At 45.1% G+C, this 23,850-nt stretch overlaps 2 protein-coding genes across 4 annotated transcripts in view; one reads left to right on the top strand and one right to left on the bottom strand.

The window, feature by feature from the left end:
* The window catches only part of PCID2 (PCI domain containing 2), a 34,946-nt gene extending 17,388 nt beyond the window's left edge, over positions 1-17,558 (bottom strand). For 2 of the 3 annotated variants that reach the window (XR_010319078.1, XM_064275207.1), the window contains exons 1-6: positions 17,437-17,558; positions 8,572-8,661; positions 4,360-4,433; positions 2,385-2,450; positions 1,382-1,423; positions 326-380 (exon numbers count right to left, since the gene is read on the bottom strand). Coding sequence is in view for 1 of the 3 variants with exons in the window: in XM_064275207.1 (XP_064131277.1) it covers positions 326-380; positions 1,382-1,423; positions 2,385-2,450; positions 4,360-4,433; positions 8,572-8,661; positions 17,437-17,472 (363 nt within the window). In the remaining 2 variants the exon portion in view is untranslated. Of the gene's footprint in view, positions 1-325; positions 381-1,381; positions 1,424-2,384; positions 2,451-4,359; positions 4,434-8,571; positions 8,662-17,436 lie in introns of those variants that run through there. The other variant, XM_064275208.1, reaches the window with a different exon arrangement.
* A 1,524-nt stretch (positions 17,559-19,082) lies between these two features.
* CUL4A (cullin 4A) overlaps positions 19,083-23,850 on the top strand; it is a 61,496-nt gene continuing 56,728 nt past the window's right edge. Inside the window, exons 1-2 of the mRNA XM_064275205.1 lie at positions 19,083-19,310; positions 20,932-21,047. Coding sequence (XP_064131275.1) covers positions 19,154-19,310; positions 20,932-21,047 — 273 coding nt within the window. The 5' untranslated portion in view covers positions 19,083-19,153. The remainder of the gene's footprint in view (positions 19,311-20,931; positions 21,048-23,850) is intronic.

The raw sequence follows: 23,850 nt of genomic DNA, 5'->3' as shown, positions 1-23,850 counted from the left end.
GAACACGGATTCACTCGTTTGTGCGTGGCTTACCCCCCTTTTAAGTAACCGTATACCATAAACAGTTAGCCATATACAAAAACATCTCCCTCCATACATACAGTGTGAAAACCTGAGCAAATGTTTATTTAAATCTGTTCATACCAGCCCAAAAGGAATAATTAGGTAAGTTATTCTTTATTTATTGCTCTCCTTTTTTTTTTTTCCAAATACATCCCAACCCCCACTCACTCCTCAAAATTTTTCAGAAGAATGACGTGAAATTAAGCAACAGACAGTCACAGAGTTTAGTTTTAAAATGAAAGTGACAGGAAATTAAACTTACATTATTGGCAAATACTCGAAGGTCAAGTGCTACTGCATACATGATGGGCAAAGCCCTAAGGGACAAAAAAGCAAATATATTTGAAAACGTTATGAAGTCAGAGATCTCATCACCAGAGGCAGAAATAACAACAAGGCCCAGGGTACTGTACAGAATGGGAGTTCCTTGTCCCCTCCAAAAATATGAAACTGTTTCCTTCCTTACCTTCCATTCAAGGCAGGCTGAAGTTCCTGGGCCCCTCGTTCAACGTAGAAGCCCAACAACAAAAGGCTGCACCCCTGCTCCCCAGACGACCTTCCCAGCAGACCCAACTCTCCTCAAAGGCCTACACCCCGGTCCATCTAGATGCCTGAACCTGAGACGGCACCTCCTCACGCTCTTCTGAGGGCGGTCTCTGCCCCTCCACTCCCCACTAGTACTCAAGCATTGCCACTAAAACAACTATTTGCTTTAGTAAGATCCCCTAACAGGAACCAGAGTATGTAATGCACAAAGCGTCATACAACAATTTTTTAATCCAGCTGGCAGTACTGGTCTTTCACGTGTAAGGTAAGTCTTCACTTTCAAAGGAAAAGGTGTTATTTTTAGTAAAAAAATTTATTGCAAGACTGCTTTCAATTTGTATAAACAAATTTCAGTATTTACATAGTTTGTTAATAAATCTGGGCAAGGAATTTAAAATAACCCAATTATTATGCATTACATCACATCAAAGGAACTGCAGTTGATCTACTTCTTTTATTCAATGTTTGAAACCAAAAATAAGTTCAAAATTGACAATTAAAAAGGAAAACAGTATTTAATAATTATTTGGGGGGATGGAATGACTGAGAGTAAAAGTATTTTTTAAAAATTCTGCAAATAACCTGACTGACCTACCACATAGGTTTATACCGGCTGCTAGGACACTACAGCGCATGCTGGTATTACCATGTGACAGCACATTAACGTTAAATATCCACATAAAAAATATATATTTATTTAAAACCAATTTTTAAAAAGCTTCTGCTTGAAATTGCCATTTGCCAATGTACAGCTGCTTCCGTCCACACTTACCAATTTTCTTCTTTGTGGGCCTGAAATGCTCGCAGGAACGATGTACTATATCAAGAAAAATATGACGTACGAAATTCAAATGATGCTACATATGATAAAAATAAAGAACAAGGAGGATTTTAAGTTTTAAAGGGTACAGGTCACCTTTTAGAAGTTTATGCTCAAAGCAGTACCAATTTCTTGAACAAAACAAACAAAAAAAGGTATGTCTACATTACAAGTATCTGAGCATCATTAAGTATATCTATTTCACACACACTTTGTCCAAATTAAAAATGACTTATTGTGATGCAGTTTTTAAAAATCAACAATGTCAAACATTTTATTTGGTTTCGTTGAGCCTAATCACATTATATGTAAGGTAAGTGCTTTAAAAGTCTGTAATATAAAGTTTACTTTAATTAGAATTCTTGAATTCAAAGAAGACTTAGCTACCTAGTAGCCCACTTGCTTCTATGTATATTAAACAAGACAGTCAAAAACGAAGTAAACTAAAGTCTAGAGGCATGTATTAATACTTGGAACACTCACTCGTTGATTAGAGCCTTAGCTATAAAATATTGCTTGAATGATTTGAGTAAGAAATTGGCTTAACTCAGGTCTTCAGCGACCACGATCAAATGACAATGCATATCTGATTCCACTCTTATCCATCGAAGCCTGAATTTAGAAATTCTGATGTTTCAAAAAATTTAACCAGTTCCTATAACTATACTTAATGCCCTTAAAGCAAAAATATTATTTTCATAATAAAACTAAATAAAATCTTTAATTATAATCAATGGTCCTCCTTATATTTAAGTAACAAGATAACAGTCTTAATATACATGCTAAATTTAAGTACACAAGTCAAACAGCTAAAATGAGATTCTCTTCCAAAAGGTTTTCATTCCTTTCTAATTACAGGTATGAAAAATTGGCCCAATCTTTCAAAATTTTATACTCCAAATAATGCACTGCATTTGTTCTATACAGAACAACTAAAACAAATAAAAAAAGATATTGGACGATCACAGTCTGACATTTGTATGCTTCTATGAAATCATGGTTCCCCACTGCGTAAGTGCACCTGTTAAAGAAATGGCAGGAGATTAGGAACAGGTCAGAACATATATTCATATAGTAAATGCCTAGAAGTAAAACTATCTAAACCACCCATCTTACTTCTGTCACATGATACCCCAGTTCTCCAACTGACCATGGAATGAAAGATGGAATTCCCTATTGATAGGTAATCAAAAGCTGAAAGGAAGATAAAGAACACACAAATGAATATTTGAACTAAAATGGGTGCGTACAAGATGAAATCCCACATTAAGTTTTGAAACTGTTCTTTCAAGTCCCTGAAAAGAAAAACCCAGTCCCAAGAAGTTTTATTAATGTCTATTGATAATATACCGTGGACCTTTTACTGTATTAGTGGGTTGGCAATGAAGCTTTAACTAGATTCATGGCTAGGTAACGTCAGTATTGGTCAGTTTCATCATCAAACCTAGGACCCCACCAGACACCGCAAAGTGCTAGAAAATCACCGGGTGCCTCGTTGCTAGAATGAGTGTGGTGGTGCCCCAACTCTGCTAAAGGTCTTATCAGGCTTAGAGTGCTTCCTTGCTTCCATACCCCATCTGCCCCTGTTCTGAAACACTGGCATTCAGGCAGGTTAATCGAATTTCACATTGCTTTAGTACATTAAGCTTTACACGAATTGATGCTTTAGAGATGAGAAAAGTAAATACAAAATAAAAAGTATTTTGCTTCATTCAGCTCTAGTTTATTTCCTGGTAAAGGCACAGAGACTAAAAAAAAAGACATATTTCCATGAATAAAGCAAGTCATGGTTGGGTTCCACGCTATTAAATAAAAGACTGCTTACCACATAACAATATGATGAAAGTTAAGTGATGTTTTTATAGTATTACACGACACATATACAGAGATACACAATCACAATTTATTTTTAATTTTAAAAACATACACGATGCTTGCACTGAAGAAGTCTACTGAAATTTGTGAAGTATAACTCGGCAAACTTGTCACAGGCTTTACCAAAGTGAAATTACAAATGTACTTTTCTACGTTGTCAAAGCAAGTCGGTCACCGCCGACGTCAACCGCACGAGGTCAGACACAAGCCCTGCTCAGTCTGACGTCAACCGCACGAGGTCAGACACAAGCCCTGCTCAGTCTGACATCAACCGCACGAGGTCAGACACAAGCCCTGCTCAGTCTGACGTCAACCGCACGAGGTCAGACACAAGCCCTGCTCAGTCTGACGTCAACCGCACGAGGTCAGACTGACGTCAACCGCACGAGGTCAGACTGACGTCAACCGCACGAGGTCAGACACAAGCCCTGCTCAGTCTGACATCAACCGCACGAGGTCAGACTGACGTCAACTGCACGAGGTCAGACACAAGCCCTGCTCAGTCTGACGTCAACCGCACGAGGTCAGACTGACGTCAACCGCACGAGGTCAGACTGACGTCAACCGCACGAGGTCAGACACAAGCCCTGCTCAGTCTGACATCAACCGCACGAGGTCAGACTGACGTCAACTGCACGAGGTCAGACACAAGCCCTGCTCAGTCCGACGTCAACCGCACGAGGTCAGACACAAGCCCTGCTCAGTCCGACATCAACCGCACGAGGTCAGACACAAGCCCTGCTCAGTCCGACATCAACCGCACGAGGTCAGACACAAGCCCTGCTCAGTCTGACGTCAACCGCACGAGGTCAGACACAAGCCCTGCTCAGTCTGACGTCAACCGCACGAGGTCAGACACAAGCCCTGCTCAGTCTGACGTCAACCGCACGAGGTCAGACTGACGTCAACCGCACGAGGTCAGACTGACATCAACCGCACGAGGTCAGACACAAGCCCTGCTCAGTCTGACGTCAACCGCACGAGGTCAGACACAACCCCTGCTCAGTCCAGCAACCCCCACTTCAGTGTTTTTCTTCCTCACCAACGTATTTTACCTCAAATGAGCCGCAAACATTTCATCGTAAGGAGGTTCCAGAACTTGCTGACACTTCTCTTCTGGAGACGGCAGCTAATTTATAAGAAGAAAAATGACAAAAATAAAATTAATAGGCATATAAAGAATTCAGTGTATAGAAGGAGCCTTAGACAAACCTGTTTCGAAAAAAGTTACACTTCACGGTTAACACTAACACTTTAAACTTTAAAAAACTCCCAGTGCCGTCGAGTCGATTCCGTTCTCATAACGACCCTATAGGACAGAGTAGAACTGCCCCATAGAGTTTCCAAGGAGCACCTGGTGGATTCGAACTGCCGACCCTTTGGTTAGCAGCCGTAGCTCTTAACCAGTATGCCACCAGGGTTTCCCTTTAATCTTTAGCACCTCTGAAAAAAAGGTTCACTCCTTCAACAACCATGTATCAAGCACTGCTTAGGTACGTGAACCAGAACCCACAGACAATTCAGTTTTGCCACCACAGCCAGGTAATACTCTAAGCACTTCCATACACATCCCAGTACTTAAGAGGCAGTCAGTCAGGAAATATTTACTCAGCAGCTAATCTCTGCCATGTTACATATAAATGAGATAAAATGAGCTGCGAAAACACCACTTTAGAAATCAGCTCTTCAAAGCTGCCGTCTGTCTCCTGGTAACAGCACCTACCCTCTTTGTGTCCTAGGTTAGAGTAACTGAAATTTATTTTTTACTTTTCCTTTCCTCACAATGGCCAAATTTTAGATAATTTGAGCATCACACTGGATTAGCACACATTGAATTAAAAAAAAAATTTTGAGTCCATAATCGTACAATAAATAATACACACATATATAAATACATACATATATATATACATATTTAATACATGTGTATATAAATATATACATATAAACAGTACATACATAGCATACATACATAACTAGTACATACGTACATAAATAGTACATACACGTGTAACTAGTACATATATATATAATTAGTACACAGATACATAAACAGTACATACGTATATAAATAATACATACACATACAACAACATCAGAGAGACCATCACTACAGGAAAAGCTGATTCAGACAACGGCCATCAATGAATGAAACATGAGATGAAAGGTTAACGGGGAATTTTACAATGAAGGGATCAACCTCAGATGTAAAATGGGATGGAAGGTTGTGTGCCTCCTGAGATAACGCAGTAGGAAGCACCCAGCACCACCTATTAAGTACCCTAACCAAATAAATAATTCTGGCCAAATACACAGAACCCGAGTCTAACCAACTCTCTGGCACTGACTCCTATTTAAATCAATGGTTTTCAACCTTGGCTGCACATTAGAATCACCTAGGAACCAAAAAAAAAAAAAGCCTGTTTCCACCCCTCTTCTCCACCCCTCCAGACGAATTTAACTGGTCCAAGACACAGCCTACACACACACACAAACACGCACGTTGCCACTGAGTCGATTCTGACCCATAGCGACCCTATAGGACAGAGCAGAACTGCCCCATAAGGTTTCCAAGGAGCAGCTGGGCTGGTGGATTCGAACTGCCAACCTTTGGTTAGCAGCTGAGCTCTTAACCACTATGCCACCAGGGCTCCAGACACAGCCTAACCACTACCAAATATAATCATCAATATTTAAGCCCCTTTTCTTCCAAAGGAGCCCTGGTCATACACTGGTTAAGTGCTCGGCTTCTAATCAAAGAGTCAGTGGTTCAAACCCATCAGCCCCCCCGTGGGAGAAAGATGTGGCAGTCGCTTTCCTTAAAGACTAAGGCCTTGGCAGGAGGGGCAGGAAAGCTGGTAAAAGGGAACCCAAGGCTGAGAATGAGAACGGAGGCTGCTGACATGTCGTGGAGCTGATAACCAGCGTCACAAAACGATATGTGTACTGTTTAACGAGAAACTAGTTTGCTCTGTAAACCTTCACCGAAAGTACAAAAAAAAAAAAAAAAGACAAAGGCCTTGGAAGCTATATGGGGTAGTTCTATTCTGCCCTACAGGGTCGCTATGAGTCAAAATCGGCTCAAAGGCAACGGGTTTTTTGGTTCGGTTTTCTCCCGTGAGAAAAATTTCGCTCCCCAATAACAATATGCTTCAATATTATACAGGGAATCAGTAAGGAAACAGGACTTTGTAAAATTCAACAATATTTTCTACTGAAGGTGTTCTTTGGATATCACTTATTCTCTAAAGCCAGGAAAGCACATTTTAGAGCAGGTGTCGGCAAATGTTTTCCATAAAAGCCTGACAGGAAATATGCTAGGCTTTGCAGGGCACAAGGTCTCTGCTGGACCCACTCAACTGTGCTGTTGTAACACGAGAGCAGCCACAGCCGATATACAGACAAGTGGACACAGTTGTGCTGTTCTAACACAAGAGCACACACAGTCGACACACAGACAAGTGGACACAGCTGTGCTGTTGTAACACAAGAGCAGACACAGTCGATACACAGACAAGTGGACACGGCTGTGCTGCTGTAACACAAGAGCAGACACAGTCGATACACAGACAAGTGGACACGGTTGTGCTGCTGTAACACAAGAGCAGACACAGTCGATACACAGACAAGTGGACACGGCTGTGCTGCTGTAACACAAGAGCAGACACAGTCGATACACAGACAAGTGGACACGGCTGTGCTGCTGTAACACAAGAGCACACACAGTCGATACACAGACAAGTGGACACGGCTGTGCTGTTGTAACACAAGAGCAGACACAGTTGATACACAGACAAGTGGACACGGCTGTGCTGCTGTAACACAAGAGCACACACAGTCGATACACAGACAAGTGGACACGGCTGTGCTGTTGTAACACAAGAGCAGACACAGTCGATACACAGACAAGTGGACACGGTTGTGCTGCTGTAACACAAGAGCAGATACAGTTGATACAAGGACAAGTGGACACGGCTGTGCTGTTGTAACACAAGAGCAGACACAGTCGACACACAGACAAGTGGACACGGCTGTGCTGCTGTAACACAAGAGCAGACACAGTCGATACACAGACAAGTGGACACGGCTGTGCTGTTGTAACACAAGAGCAGACACAGTCGATACACAGACAAGTGGACACGGCTGTGCTGTTGTAACACAAGAGCAGACACAGTCGACACACAGACAAGTGGACACGGTTGTGCTGTTGTAACACAAGAGCAGACACAGTCGACACACAGACAAGTGGACACGGTTGTGCTGCTGTAACACAAGAGCAGACACAGTCGACACACAGACAAGTGGACACGGTTGTGCTGTTGTAACACAAGAGCAGACACAGTCGACACACAGACAAGTGGACACGGTTGTGCTGTTGTAACACAAGAGCAGACACAGTCGACACACAGACAAGTGGACACGGCTGTGCTGTTGTAACACAAGAGCAGATACAGTTGATACAAGGACAAGTGGACACGGCTGTGCTGTTGTAACACAAGAGCAGACACAGTCGATACACAGACAAGTGGACACGGCTGTGCTGCTGTAACACAAGAGCAGATACAGTCGATACACAGACAAGTGGACATGGTTGTGCTGTTGTAACAGAAGAGCAGCCACAGTCGATACACAGACAAGTGGACACGGTTGTGCTGTTGTAACACAAGAGCAGACACAGTCGATACACAGACAAGTGGACACGGCTGTGCTGCTGTAACACAAGAGCAGACACAGTCGATACACAGACAAGTGGTCATGGTTGTGCTGTTGTAACACAAGAGCAATCACAGACAATAAATAAACAAGTCGACGTGGTTGTGTTTTGGTAAAACTTTACTTACAAAACGAAGTCTGGGCTCTATAATCTGCTGACCATTTTAGAGAGTTAGAAAACAAATGGAAGACATCGTGGTACAGTGGAGCCAGCATGACTTTTGGAGACAGACAAGTCTGGATCAGAGTCAGCTTAACCACGTCTGAGCTGTATGACCTTAGATAAATCACTTAACCTTTTCTGAGCCTCAAAGAGTAGTTACTAAAATTAAATACAGTAATATAAAATACATATCTTAGTATTCAACATCATCTTAGTATAGTGTCTGACACATAGCACTCAATGTTACTTAAATTGGAATTACGAAAATTATAAAAGAATTTCGAACTTTTCAAGTAAAATTGGTATTAGTTTTCTTCTCACTCAAACTTAAGAAAGAAACTGGCTGCCCTGTAATTCCCTCTAGGCCTGTGTCCATGACTCTTTCACTTACTTGAAGCCGTGGGTTCGCAACATGAGGATGCTTAAAAGACACCAACTCTGCACAAGACGTTCCATCTCTGCTGTCAATTGCTTCATAAACCTACATTTGAAAAAAGAAAACCTAAGTAGAAAATGAAACACCCTATTCTAAATGGAAACCCTGGTGGCATAATGGTTAAGAGTTCGGCCACTAACCAGAAGGTCCAAAAGCTCAACAGTTCGAATCCATTAGGCACTCCCTGGAAGCCCTATGGGGGCAGTTTTACTCTGTCCTATAGGGTCACTATGAGTCGGAATTGACTCAATGGCAACGGGGTTTTTTGTTGTAATATAACCTGAACAATAGTTACCCCATTAAAATTAATTTTCTCTACTTTGATAGTAAGAATAATCAAAACATAACAAGTAGGTACTCTCATATGCCAGTGACAATAGCTACATTTCAAAAGAGGATCTTCTGGGGGGAAGGAAACAGGTTATTTACTCTTAAAAATGACGAAAAGGTAGAATATCATTATTTGCATATTAATGAAGGTGAATTATTTTATTTTCACATAACCACACTGACATTTGAAAATTCACTTATACAGCATACGAAAAAAAAAATCAGCTTAAAAAGCACCAAAATCAAGACTAAACCCATTGCCATCAAGTCAATTCCGACTCATACAGACCCTACAGGACAGGACACAGAACTGCCCTATAGGGATTCCAAGGAGCAGCTGGTGGATTCAAAGTCCCGACCTTTTGCTTAGTAGCCGAGCTAGGTGGAAGCGAAGCGTGAGAGGTTTCTCTGAGGCAAAGGGACAAATAATGGACATCCAGGACGTGCAACCACAGAGCTGCAGCCAACGATGCATACCTGTGGAGAATGTCACACAGAAAATGAAATAAAATCCAAGGATCCAATCAGATGCAGAGAATGTTGACACAGGGTAACATGCGAAGAAAGGACTAGAAGACTGGAGGGTTCTGATGCTCGACAAAACACGTAAATTGAGGTACACGTTCCCTTGCACTTGGATTTGCCATTAATGTTTTACATTGCTGTGAACACAACTATATACAACTTTATTTTAAATATTGTATTTGTACTTCCACCCTACTGCTTAAGAGTCAATTTTGACTCATACGACCCTATAGGACAAAGCCAGAACTGCTCCATAGGGTTTCCAAGGCTGTATACCTTTATGGAAGCAGACTGCCACATCTTTCTTCCACAGAGCGACTGGTGGGTTCGAAATGCCGACCTTTCAGTTAGAAGCTGAGTGCTTTAGTCATTGCACCACCAGGGCTCCTGTGTTTGTATTTAGTTATCTATGAATACTTTACATAAAAAAATTATTTTTTGTTCAATTACATGACATATAACTTCGTTGTTGTTATGGTTAGGCGCCATCAAGTCAGTTCCAACTCCTAGCAACCCCACGCACAACAGAACAAAACAACGCCCAGTCCTGCGCCATCTTCACAATCGTTGTTATGCTTGAGCCCATTGTTGCAGCCACTACGTCAATCCATCTTGTTAAGGGTCTTCCTCTTTTTCACTGACCATCTACTCTTCCAAGCATGATATCTTTCTCCAGGGACTAGTCCCTCCCAATAACATGTCCAAAGATTGTGAGACAAATTTTTGCCACCCTTGCTTCTAAGGAGCATTCTGGCCGTGCTTCCAAGACAGATTTGTTCATTCTTCTGGAAGTCCACAGTATATTCAATATTCTTTGCCAACACCATAATTCAAAGGCATCAATTCCTCTTTCGTCTTCCTTATTCATTGTCCAGTTTTCACATGTACACGAGATGACTGAAAACACCATGGCTTGGACCCTGTGCACCTTAGTCCTTAAAGTAACATCTCTGCTTTTTAACATTTCAAAGAGATCTTTTGTAGCAGATTTGCCCAGTGGAATGCCTCGTTTGATTTCTTGACTGCTGCTTCCATGGGTGTTGACTGTGGATCCAAGTAAAATGAAATCCTTTACAACTTCAATATTTTCTCTGTCTATCATGATGTTGCTTATTGGTCCAATTGTGAGGATTTTGTTTATGTTGAGCTGTAATCCATACTGAAGGCTCTGGTCTTTGATCTTCATCAGTAAGTGCTTCAAGTCTTCTCCACTTTCAGCAAGCAAGGTTGTGTTATCTGCATAACGCGGGTTGTTAATGGGTCTTCCTCCAACCCTGATACCACGTTCTTCTTCATATAGTCCAGCTTCTCAAGATTTACTCAGCATACAGATTGAATAAGTATGGTGAAAGGATACAACCCTGACGCACACCCTTCCTGCCTTTAAACCACACAGTATCCCCTTGTTCCCTTCAAATGACTGCCTCTTGATCTGTGTACACGTTCCTCAAGAGCACAATTAAGTGTTCTGGAATTCCCATTCTTCGCAATGTTATCCATAGTTTCTTATGATCCACACAGTTGCATGCCTTTGCATAGTCAATAAAACACAGGTAAACATCCTTCTGGTATTCTCTGTGCCTTAGTCATCTAGTGTTGCTGTAACAGAAATACCACAAGTTGATGCCTTTAACAAAGAGAAATTTATCTTCTCACAGTCTAGCAGGCCAGAAGTCCAAATTCAGGGTGTCAGCTCCAGGAGAAGGCTTCCTTTCTCTGTAGGCTCTGGAGGAAGGTCCTTCTCATCAATCTTCCCCTGGACTAGGAGCTTCTCCACACAGGAACCCTGGGTCCAGAGGACACACTCTGCTCCAGGGGCTGCTTTCTTGGTGGTATGAGGTATCCTCACTCTGTGCCCTTCCCTTTCTTTCCTTTTATCCCTCGTAAGATAAGAGGTGGTGCAGGTCACAACCCAGGGAAACTCCCTGTACATTGGATCAGGGATGTGACCTTAGCAAGGTTGTTACAATCCCACCCTAATCCTCTAATCTTGCCTCATTAGCCACAGGCAGAGATTAAGATTTACAATACATAGGAAAATTACAGTCACAAAATGGAGGACAACCACACGATACTGGGAATCATGGCCTAACCTAACTGATACATATTTTGGGGGGACACAATTCAATCCATGACACTCTGCTTTCAGCCATGATCCATCTGACATCAGCAGTGATCTCCCTTGTCCCACGTCCTCTTCTGGATCTGGCTTGAATTTCTGGCAGTTCCTTGTTGATGTACTGCTGAAATGGTAAATAGTTAAAAAAAAAAAAAAAAATTTCCATTTGAAATAAACCTTTGTGGAACGAACAGAAGAATGAAATAAAGGACAATGAAAGAAATAGTGAGTGTGGAGCAGAACTCAAATTCACATAAAAAGACCAGGCTTAATGATCTGACAGAAACTGGACAGAAGCCCGAAACTACAGCCCCCAGATGCACTGTTAACCCAGAACTGAAACCATTAACGAAGCCCCCTCTTCAAATATTAGACAGGACTATAAAACAAAAATAATACACGTGAGGATGGTGCTTCGTGTCACAATCAGATACCTGAGACCAAACGGGCGGCTCCTGTCTGGAGGCAGGATGAGAAGGCGGGAAGGGACAGGAACTGGTTGAATGGACACAGGGAACCCTGGTAAAAAGGGGGAGTGTGAGGTGACATTGTGGGGAGTGCAGCTAATGTCAGAAAGCAATATGTGAATAAATCTTTATGTGAGAAATTATCTTGAGCTGTGAACTTTCACCTAAAGCACAACAAAAGAGAAAAGAAATATCTACGGCCTTCAAGAAGCCATGAAAAGACTGACCCTTCTGGAGGAAATATATTCAAACTGACATTCATTTAAGTAAAACATGATTTTTAAAGGTGGAACATACAAGAAATTGTGAGGTAAATTAATTCAACCAGTCCCCTCCACACAGAAAATAAACAATGCCCAGTGAAACCTGTAGCACAAAATAAAAAGGGCAGATAAGGAGACACCTTTGCTATGACCTGTTGTTAGGAGAAACAATTCTCCTTGGGCTTCTTGTACTCTGAGATTTGCTGTTTGTACCATGACTTCAAGGCCCTGACCAGTTTTACTTGGGCCATAACTCAGGGCTATTTATATACCTGATTACCCTGAGAGACGAGGCGATGTCTCCCTGAACGCAAACAAAAAAAGCAGACTTGCTTACTGCTTGCTGTAAAATTGGTGGATTCCCCCAGTTCAGCGTTTCTCTCTTGCACGTGTGCACAGGCATCCATTTTGGCCACATGCACCAGTCCTATGGGTTTTGGGGCAAAGGAGTAACCTTTGCAAACATGCTGATGCCCATGCTGCTTGCGATACTGAGAGTAACGAGGTCCTGTCTCTGACTTGGGAATCCCTTGTCTTCTGCCAGCATTCAACGGTCCATCAACAGATGAATGGATAAACAAAATGCTCTTGTTGTTAGCTGCCATGGAGTATTCTGACTCACGGTGACCCCACGTGTCACAGTGTACAACTGCTCGAAAGGGAACAGAAGAAGATCACATTTCTTCCACGGTACTGCTAGGTGGGTTCGAACTGCCAACCTTTACATTAGCAGTTAAGGACAAACCGCACCACCTAGGGACCTTGAAACAATATGTGGTCTACATAAAACATGGAACTTTAGTCAACCACAAAAAGGAATGAATTTCTGATACATGCTACAAAATGGACGAACCTTCAAAACATTAGGGCAAAGGAAAGAAACCAGGCAGAAGAGGCTGATACCGTGTGATTCCCTTTATATGAAATGTCCAGAAAAGGCAAATCCGTACAAACAGAAAGCAGGTTAGTGGTTGCCAGAGGTTGGGGGAAAGAGGGAATGAGGAAGTGACTGCTTAATGGGTAAGGGGCTTCTTTATGGGGTGATGAAAAGTTCTGGAACTACAAAGGGGTGATGGCTGTACAGCATCATGAATGTGCTTAATGCCACTGAACTGTATACTTTAAAATGGTAAAATTTTAGGTTATGTATATTTTACCAGGAAAGGAAGGAAGGAAGGAAAGAAGAAAGGGATGGAGGGAAAAGAAAGGAAAACAGGAAGAAAAAGAACTGACCACTATATATTCAGCAAACATCGAATAAATCTTTATGGTTAGAGAAGCAGATAAGTGAAGCAGTGTTAAGAGATAAGGTTAAACAGATAAGCAAGGCCCATATGACATCCCAAGGTTCTGGAACTCCTCTTGTTGGAGACACAGAGGCAGATGTTCAAATTTTCTTTAATAAAATAAGTATCATTTACTGAGTATATGTGGTATTCCAGGCACTCTGCATTTATGGTCTCATCTAACTCATGAGAACTCATATGAATCCTGTGTATAGGTAGAGAGTCAAAGGAGTTACATAACTTGTCTGAAGTCCTAGTATTAGTAAATGGTTTGGTCAGGATTTGAGCTGAAGTCTTACTGTCTTTAAGAACTATGCTCTCTTTCCTCTACTGGGCTTCATTTACAAAGGCCATGTAGAAGAATCAGGTAAATTAAATAAAGAGCTACTAAAATATCTAAGTAACAGATAAAGAACAGATGGATATGAGCGACACTGAGGAGACAGACCTAACACGACTAGAGTGTATGTAAAGCCTGGAGTGTAAACAACTGTCCACGGGAACTAAGGTAAAAGAGGAGTCAATTTTTCCCAGGTTCCTGGCATTGATGAAGGGGTAAATGGTGATGTCACTCATGTATAACGTTCCTACACAACAAATTAAACATTGTTAAAAAGTGTAGGTATTACAGACTGCCATTTGGTATTAGCAAATCAAAGTGGCACTTATTTTTAAAAAATTTAAGAATCTGTTGTTTACACATATGATTTAAGTGACATGCCAACCCCACCAGAAATACTTTTCTCCATCAGAATCAGGAGGAAGTAGACTCTTCAAGGTCTCACATTAGTAGGGCATCTGCCTTTGGCAAAGAGGCACACACATCTTCATAGAGTTCTATCCTGGACCCATTTCCCTACACACATTCCACTTTTTTTCTGGATCATCCCATCCCTCTCAGTCTTTCCCACCATCTGTATAGCAAGGAGTCTCAGATTTACATCTTTAACCCAAATTTGCCTGTTGAGCTCAAGACTCACTTCCAGTAGAAGCTTTCTTACCAGCCTCATGTTAACTGACTTAATAGGATAAATGACTCTCTCCAAACCCTTGTAAAATACATTTGCTGATGTCCAAGGCATGATGACAACTTATGCTAGTAGGTTTCACACTAATACACCTCAAAGTTTTGCCAGCTGAGTTGTATATGTACCCAGATTCATGTTTTTATCATCAAATCTGTTTTTGCTACTTGTACATGTTATGGCAAGTATGTACTTCAAGGACACCACTGAAATTTAAATGTTTCTCTACAGACTAAGTTGTATATTTTAGAAAGGCTCGTTAAAGGTGAGTCTCTGAAAGAAAAACGAAATTAGGTGTGGGCAAGAAAATTGTAATAGACTAAGAAAAACAAAATTCTGGAGAGATTCTATATTCAAATACATACATATACGCTTCACAAATGTGTGTCTTTGTTCAAATTCAAATAAGCTGAAACTGGAAAACATGAACTGCAAAGATAAGGCCAACGTAGATCTACCCTTATGGAAAAGGTTTAATGTCTATATCAAAAGATTGGCAAATGAATGTACACTTCTATGCTTTAAATTAAAATAAAAGCACGTATCCGTTTTTTCATGATTCCCATTTTAACCAACTTCCTCAATTAATGAAACAACTACTGGCCCCAATCACATCAGACTCTAGCTACTGCCAGCTACCTCTCTTTACCTGGCTGTCATGTCAACATGTCCAAAACTAAATGTTTTTCCCTACAAATCTGTTCCATTCATCCATTGCCCAAGTTAGAATAGGCATCATTCTGGACTCCTCTGTCTCTTAACACACACATTCCCAATCACCAAACCTTAGTAATATTTCTTTCAAGTATTTCTTTATTTCTTAAGTCCATTCCCTCTGTTCCCTATCCTTATTATGACTGTTCTCGCTCTGGCAATGAACACAGTTTCACGGAAAGAAAGCAACTTTTGACTCTAGAGAGATCTATATTTTAACTATACTTCTGCCACTTACAGGGTACATTGACGTGAAACAAATTTTGTCGTTGTTGTTGTTAGGTGCCACAGCATCGACAACTCGTAGTGACCTCATGTGATAGAGCAGAGCTGCCCCACAGGCTTTTATTCTAAGCTGTAATTTCTAGGGGAGCAGATCACCAGGTCTTTCTCGTGAGCTGGATGGGCTTGAACTGCCAACCCTTCGTTTAACAGCCGAGAGCTTAAGTTGTGCCACCAGGGCTCTCTGACACAAATTTTACCGGTACTAAATGGTAGTAATTGGAGCCCTTGTAGTGCAGTGGCTAAGCGCTCAGCTGCTAATGGGAAAGGTGGTTCGAACCCACCAGCTGCTCTGTGGGAGAAAGATGGGGCAGTCCGCTTCTGTAAAGATTTACAGCCTGGGAAACCCTATGGGACAGTTCTACTCTCGCTATAAGTCAATTCAATGGCAAGAGGTTTGGTTTTCTGGTTAAATGGTAGCTGTTGTTGTTACATGCTGACGAGTCAGTTCCAACTCACAGCAACCCTTTGTACAACAGAATGAAACACTGCATGGTCCTGCGCCATCCTCACAATTGTCAATAGGCTTGAGCCCTTTGTTGCAGCCACTGTGTCAATGCATCTTGCTGAGGGTCTTCCTCTCTCACTGACCCTCTACCTTACCAAGCATAATGTCCTTCTCCAGGGACTGATCCACCCACTGACAACATGTCCAAAGTATGTGAGACAGAGCCTCACCATCCTCACTTCTAAGGAGCATGCTGGCTGTACTTCTTTCAAGACAGATTTGTTCATTCTTCTGGTAGTCCATGGTATATTCAACATTCTTTGCCAACACCATAATTCAAAGCCATCGATTCTTCTTTGGTCTTCCTTATTCATTGTCCAGCTTTAGCACGCACATGTGGCAAGTGAAAATATCATGTCTTATTCCTCAAAGTGATATCTTTGCCCTTTAACACTTTAAAGAGGTCTTTTGCAGCAGATTTCCCCGATGCAATAGGTCATTTGATTTCTTGACTGCTGCTTCCATTGGCGCTGATTGTGGATCCAAGAAAAAACGAAATCCTTGACAACTTCAATATTTTCTCCATTTATCACCATGTTGCTTATTAGTCCAGTTGTGAGGATTTTTGTTTTCTTTATGCTGAGGTGTAATCCATACTTAAGGCTGTAGTCTTTGCTCTTCATCAGTATGGTAGTAACTATGACTAAATATTGGCTAGCACTAGGACTACAACAGTCGCATAGTTGCTAGCTCCATCTCCTATTTGAATTACCTCAAATTCATCACTTCACATTTCCCCCAGTGCCTATTCGAAACAAAAATGGGACTAAACCAGACCCTTGGTTAAGACTTCAATGGCTGCCCAAGGGCTAAATCCAAACTTCTCGGCGTCGCTTACAGGCTCTTCAAGGCCCACGAGAACCCACGCCTCTCCCGCCGCAGCCCCCCGCATCCCTAAATCGAAGGCACCGACCATTTGGGTCCTCCCTGAATTCCCAGCAAATCCAGTAAGTCTATATACCCAAACCATGATTAATTCCCATCTTGCACACAAGAGCTCAGAAATACTCAGCAAACACTAGGTGACCTGCCCAGCAGACCGTGAAGCTGTGTCTGGGTACCGTATGTCCGCACCCCAGCCCTGTCGCTTCACACTAATGCAGGAAAGGCTGTGACGTCGACTCTCGGTTCGAATCCCTCCCAGGACACCCATGTCACCGCCGCCCATCAGTAAAGCCCAGCAGCCAACGGAGCAACGGGCAGGGAAGCAGTCACAGACCTCAAGAGAACGGAACACAACGGCGACAGCGGCCGGGGGCGCCCGCGCACTGCCACAGGTCCTCCCCCAGCGAAGAAATTACCTGCTGCAAGTACTGGTTGATGGTGATGTGCGCCATGGAAGCGGCGGCCAGTCCTGCGCTCAGTCTGGCCGACACCAGCCTCTCCCACTTCCGCCCGCGCGCCGACGTCACTTCCGGCCCAGGGGCGGAGCGCGCGCCCTCCGCCCGGCCACGCCTTCCTCTCGGGGTCGCTGGGAGGGGGCGCTCCCGGGGGGCCGGCCCTCTTCCACCGTGGGCTGAGGGAGGCGGCTGAGGGATGCTCAGGGAGGAGGCTCAGGGGGGAGGCTCAGCGGGGAGGCTGAGAGGGAGGAGGCCCAGGGAGGAGGCTGAGAGGGAGGCTCAGGGGGGAGGCCCAGGGAGGAGGCTCAGGGAGGAGGCTGAGGGATGCTCAGGGAGAAGGCTGAGGGAGGAGGCCCAGGGAGGAGGCCCAGGGAGGAAGCTGAGAGGGAGGAGGCCCAGGGAGGAGGCTGAGAGGGAGGAGGCCCAGGGAGGAGGCTGAGAGGGAGGAGGCCCAGGGAGGAGGCTGAGAGGGAGGAGGCCCAGGGAGGAGGCTGAGGAATGCTCAGGGAGGAGGCTCAGGGAGAAGGCTGAGGGATGCTCAGGGAGGAGGCTCAGGGAGGAGGCTGAGGTGCCTTCCCGGCGGACTTCCTCTCGCCAGCTCTCAGCGAGGCAGCTCCCTCGCTCGCGTTCTCGGTTTTTGTTTGGTTCCACCGGCAGGCGCAGGACCACAGACTGGGGCAATGGGGGTTTTCATGGGAGTCCCTGGGGAGCCGAGGGTTGCCGTTTCTCGGCGGAGAACAGCCTCACGGCCTCGCTGCCGCGCGATCCCTCGGCTCCTGCGTGTTCAAAGGAAAAATCCCACCGCCGACGGGGACGGGACCGTGTCTACACACCCTTCCCCCGACCGCCCTGGTCCTCGGCGCCCCGGGCCGCGCACGCGCGGTGGCAGCGGCCGGTGTCCATCCCGCTGGCAGCGCGACCCCGCGGGCCCGTAACGAGGGCGGGGGCTCCTGGGGGTCCCGGGGGTCCGGCCGCTCCGGGGCCCCTCGGCCTCTCCGTACGAGCTTCCGCCCGCAAAGGGCCGCGCCACTGGCGGACCGAGATGGGGACAGCCATGAAGAGCCGGCCCCGAGTCCAGGGCGCTGCGCCGTGGGGCGGGGGACCCGGGATCGGGGCCCGGGATCGAACAGGGGACCAGGCGCGAATCGGCGGTTGGGAGCAAGCTCGTGGAAGGCCCGGCGCTGCCGCGGCTCGCGCGGCCCCGGCCCCCTTCCCGAGGCGGAGTCCCGCGGCCCGGGCCGGGGCAGGGGGCGGGCCCCGGGAAGTGGAGGCCGCTGGCGGGGGCGGAGAGGAGGCCGGGTTCCGGCTCCGGCCGGCGGCGGTGTTTACGGCGCGCGGGCGCAGGCTTCCAGCGGGCGGCCGTGCGGGCGCGGAGAACTTTTATCTGGGAGAAGGGACGGCCGGCGAGGGACGAGCGGGGCGGCGGCCCCGGGCGCGCTCTCGGCGGAGGCTCCCGGGACTCCCTTCGCTCCGCGGCCGCCGGCGAGGCCTAGCTCGCACCCCGGAGGGGCCGGGGCACCGGGCAGGGGCGGAGAAGGAGGCGGGGAGAGCAGGCCGGGGCAGGAGGACGAGGAGGAGGAGGAGGAAGCGCGGCCGGGCCGCGACTGGAGGCGGGAACAGGCCGAGGGCGGGGGTGGGGCGGAGCGGCCGCCGCCGGTTTGTTTTCTCGGCAGTAGACATGGCAGACGAGACCCCCAAAAAGGGAAACTTTTCGGCTCTCGTCGGGCACACCAATGGCCTCACGAAACCTGCCTCCCTGGCAGCCGCCGCCGCCGTCACCACCAAACCTGGGGGCGGCAGCGGCTCCAAGAAATTAGTGATCAAAAATTTCCGAGGTAGGTGCGTGAGGGCGAGCGCGCCCGGGCTGGGGGAGGGGCGGCGGAGCCGAAACGGCCTCGGGACGGGCCTGCCCCGCGCGGCCCCGGGGGCTGGCGGACACAGCGGCCGGGCCAGCACGTCCCGCCGGGGCGACGGGCCGGGGCGCGGGGCGCGGGGCGACGGACGAGGGCGCATGGCGACGGTGCGGGGCGCGGGGCGACGGACGAGGGCGCATGGCGACGGTGCGGGGCGACGGGCCGGGGCGCGGGGCACGGGGCGCGGGGCGACGGGCCAGGGTGCGTGGCGACGGACGAGGGCGCGGGGCGGCGGGCCGGGGCGCTGGGCGGCGGGGCGGCGGGGCGGCGGACGAGGGCTCGGGGCGACGGGCCGGGGCGCAGGACTACGGACAAGGGCGCATGGCGACGGGGCGCGGGGCGACGGCCGGCCGCGGCGGTCCCGGGAGGAAGGGGCGGCCGAGCGACTTCCTGCGCCCCCCGCCGGCGGCGGGTGCGTGGGGCCGCGCGGCGCGGACGTCGGAGCGGCGACGGCCAATGGGGAAGGGGCGCGGGTCGGCCTCCCTGCGCACGCGCCGCGCTGACCTGCGCCGACCTCGGCCGCGCTGGACCCTGCAGGGTCGGGGACCCAGAGCCGCCGCGTTGCTTCGGGGTCCCGCCGGGCCTGCCCTCTGCGTCTCGGCCTTCTGTCGGCCGCCGGCTAGCTTTCTAGTCTGTGCTGCCTCGTGAGATCTCTGTGTAACGTGGGCATCACTTTGGTCCAGTTCCCAGGGACTTTTGGACTCCGTACACCTTTCCCGGTACCGAGTTCAGGGAGGTTTGAAATCTTGTGCGAGACTAGGACGGCACATCCCTCCCCTAAGATAGAAAGAAAGAGGCCCAGTGAGTCGGCAGTTTAGCCTCCTGACTCAGGGCGCGTACCCGGAGCTCAGCACTGTGCGCCTCAGGACGCAGACCCTGCAGAAATAGGGATCGTCCGTTAAGTGTGTACACACGGACTTTTTAAACTTCACCTGACCGCCCTAAATATGGGACATTGGAGATTTATACCGTATCAAGTCTTCTTTGTAGCAGTGTTTTGTTCTCATGACTCTATGCAATTGATAGAAAAATCATAAATTAGATAAATAATTAATGTATGGTGATTGGCACAGCTGAACCAGAATAAGCCACTACTGCGCGCGTCACTGTACTTTCTGTTACTTCCTCCACCTCTTACCACCTCTATCTTGGATAATATCTCAAAATAAGCATCTTTGATGCGGGTATATACAATTACAAGCTTACTCTTTACCTTCTAACGTTAAATAATTTATATCAATTTAAAATTGCGTAGAGCTTAACTGTGCCACGTTTATAATGTTCTGATGTCAACTTGTTAAGGAAACTAAGATGTGTAAATTTGAAGTATTCATCCTAACTATTAGTACTAAGTATTGAAATAAAGATGTTACCGTTGCTTAGTCCATAACCCAAGGAATTTATAAATGTAATACTTTGAATTTGGAAAACTTGATTTTCCTGTTTTTTCTGCTTTTAAGTATTTTTCTTTGAGAACATTTTAGAAGATGTGTTACTGTCCTGTGGCAGCCCTTCTCCACTGATTCTCTTTCTGAATTTACAGACAGACCTAAACTGCCGGATAATTACACTCAGGATACATGGCACAAGCTTCATGAGGCAGTGAAAGCCATACAAAGTAGTACCTCCATTAAATACAACCTCGAAGAGCTCTACCAGGTAAGGGTCCAAATGTAGTAAACTGTAGAGTTTGCTAGAATTTCTGTTGAGACGTGAATGTGGGATTTTCTTAGACCTGGAGAAGTTCCTCAGAACTTGATTTGGTTGACATCTTGTCATTACAGTTACCTGGTTGTCTCTCTAGTTGTTTAAACGCATCGCCCAGTTCCTGTGAAATGTGATACAGGTGAAGATTCTACATTCCACTTTAAGAGAGTCAGCAGTGACAGAATATGAATCCAGAATGTCTCAGTATGTTTGCCTCTAACAGGAACAACAGGAGTCCTGTGAAAGTGGGTCCTGGTGTGTTTTTGTTCATTGGTTCTTGTTGGGTTTTTATTTTGTTTTCAGGCTTAAGCTGCCTGGAAAGATTTTAGTTATCACATTGCAAGAATAAGGTGGGATGTTTTTCAGAGCCATACGACTCTAGTAATTTCCAAATACGTAGCAAATTATTATTATCTCATTATGTTTATGAAATTCTTAATTGTTTTTCTTGTTAATATAGATTTCTCGCTTCATTGTGTTTTGTGATTAATTGCTGAAATGAAGTTCTGTAAACACATTTTATGTTTAATATGAAGTAATGAAATTCCATTTTTCAAGGAAGAAAATGGTTAAAAGAACATTTTATTTGAATTTTTCATTTACAACCTGACTGGTTTTTCTGATTTTTTAAAGAATAACATTCATTAACTAATAGCGGCTACATTTTAGGCTACAATATCATATCACACAATTATTTCCATTAAAAAGGCTTGCATTTTTAAAGTTACCTTTTTTTCAGATGATGTGAGTGATTGGATTATAAAAATTATGGAAAATACAAAGCAAAAATTACCTATGCTCCCACCAGTCAAAGAAGGTTACTGCTGACATTTTCATGGACATAGTAAATAGTTTGTCTTCCTGTATGTGTTTATGATGTTTTTAATCAGCTTTATTGAAATGTAATTTACACATAATAAAATTTTTTCATTAAGTGTACATAGTTCAGTAAGCTTTAGTAAATGTATACAGCCGTGTAACCACCACCATCAAGACGGGCAATATTTCCATCCCACAACTTCTCTGAGGCCCCTTGCGTTTAGTCCTGTCCCTGACTGCCAACCATCTGCAATTTCTCACTGTATTTTTACCACTTCTATATCTCAAAAAAAAAAAAAAAATTTTTTTTTTTTATATCTCATCTAAATGTAATCATGCATTTTATAATGCTTTTTATCTGGTTTCTTAGGATAATGCTTTTGAGATTCATTCACGTTGTATGGCAGTAATTTCTTTTCATTGCTCAGTAGTAGTCCACTGTATAGATATACCACAATTGGCTTGTTCATTACCGCTTAATGGATATTTGGTTTCTGTTTTTTTACTATTGTGAATAAAGCTACTGTGAACAGTAGTGAATAAATCTTTGCGTGGGCATATGTTTTTATTCTAGGTAAAAACCTAGAAGTGGGATTGCAGGGTCATATGGAAAATACACGTTGTTTAACTTTATCAGAAATTTCCCGTCTTCAAACTGGGGGCACCACTTTGCGTTCTACCAGCAGTAGGTGAGAGTGCCAGTTGCCGCACGTCCTTGCCAGCATTTGGTATTGTCAGTCTATTTTAACTTTAGTGCTCTAGAAAGTATATAGTGCGATCTCTTTGTGGTTTTAATTTGCATTTTCCTGGTGACTGATGATAGTAAGCATCTTTCATGTGCTCATTTGTCATCCATATATCTTCATGAAGTGTCTGTTAAGATCTCTTGCCCATTTTTTGAGTTGTTTATTTCTAATTTTTGATTTTTGAGAATTCTCGGTACTTTCTAGGTACAAGTTCTGTATCAAATGTTTCCCTTGTAAATATTTTCTCCCAGGCTGTGGCTTGTCTTTGGATTCTCTAACAGTGGCTCTTGAAGAGCAGTAGTCTTTAATTTTGATTAAGTCAGATGTACCAATTTGTTCTTCTATGGATTGTGCTTTTAGTATCTAAGAATTCTTTGCCCGTTCCAAGGTCACAAAGATTTTCTCTTATTTCCTTCCAGACATGAGGTATAAATTCAGGTTCAATTTTTTCTGTATAGATGTTCAGTTGTTACAGTACAATCCGTTGAAAAGGCTGTCCTTTCCCCACTAAACTGCCTTTGCACTTTTGTCAAAAATAGGGTTTTTGTTTGTTTCCCATCTCTCAGAGATCACTGTCTTTCGTTTCCAAGTACCTCGTGCCTTGAAACTTGTTTCATATACTTTGTCTGCTTTTTGGTTATTACAGGTGTATCAGTAAACCCTGTCCCTCTGCTTACTTAAGTCCTGCCTAGTACCTAAACTCTCATAGGGCTTAAACAGTGTTTCCAGGTGCCCTGGCGTACCTGTGTGCTTCTGTGGTAATCTCAGGACTAGGGATGCTTGTACCCAAAACGGCAGTCACAGGATTGCTCGCTATGATGAGACATGACACGTTTCCTATAGACATCTCAGAAGATCCTGCTCACCAAGGTTAAGTTCAGGAGTAAATTGACCCCCTCACTGATCGTCGTCGTGTGCACTTAGTCATCTCCTGTTGTATAGGCAGACTCTGGCCCACTGTAGAGAAACACCAATGAATCTAAGTACATAGTTCAAGAGTGAGCAGCCTCAAATTTTTTGGAAGCAAGTTCCAGTTGCCATCGAATCGATTCTGACCGTGGCAGCCCCGTGTGTGTCAGAGGAGAACTGTGCTCTGTAGATGGATTCTGACCATGGCAGCCCCGTGTGTGTCAGGGGAGAACTGTACTCTGTAGATCGATTCTGACCGTGGCAACCCCGTGTGTGTCAGG

The sequence above is a fragment of the Loxodonta africana genome, chromosome 23, assembly GCF_030014295.1.
Source record: "Loxodonta africana isolate mLoxAfr1 chromosome 23, mLoxAfr1.hap2, whole genome shotgun sequence".
In the NCBI taxonomy this organism is placed as follows: Eukaryota; Metazoa; Chordata; class Mammalia; order Proboscidea; family Elephantidae; genus Loxodonta; species Loxodonta africana.
The sequence above is the reverse complement of the archived record's forward strand: the minus strand, read 5'-3'. Positions and strand labels throughout refer to the sequence as shown.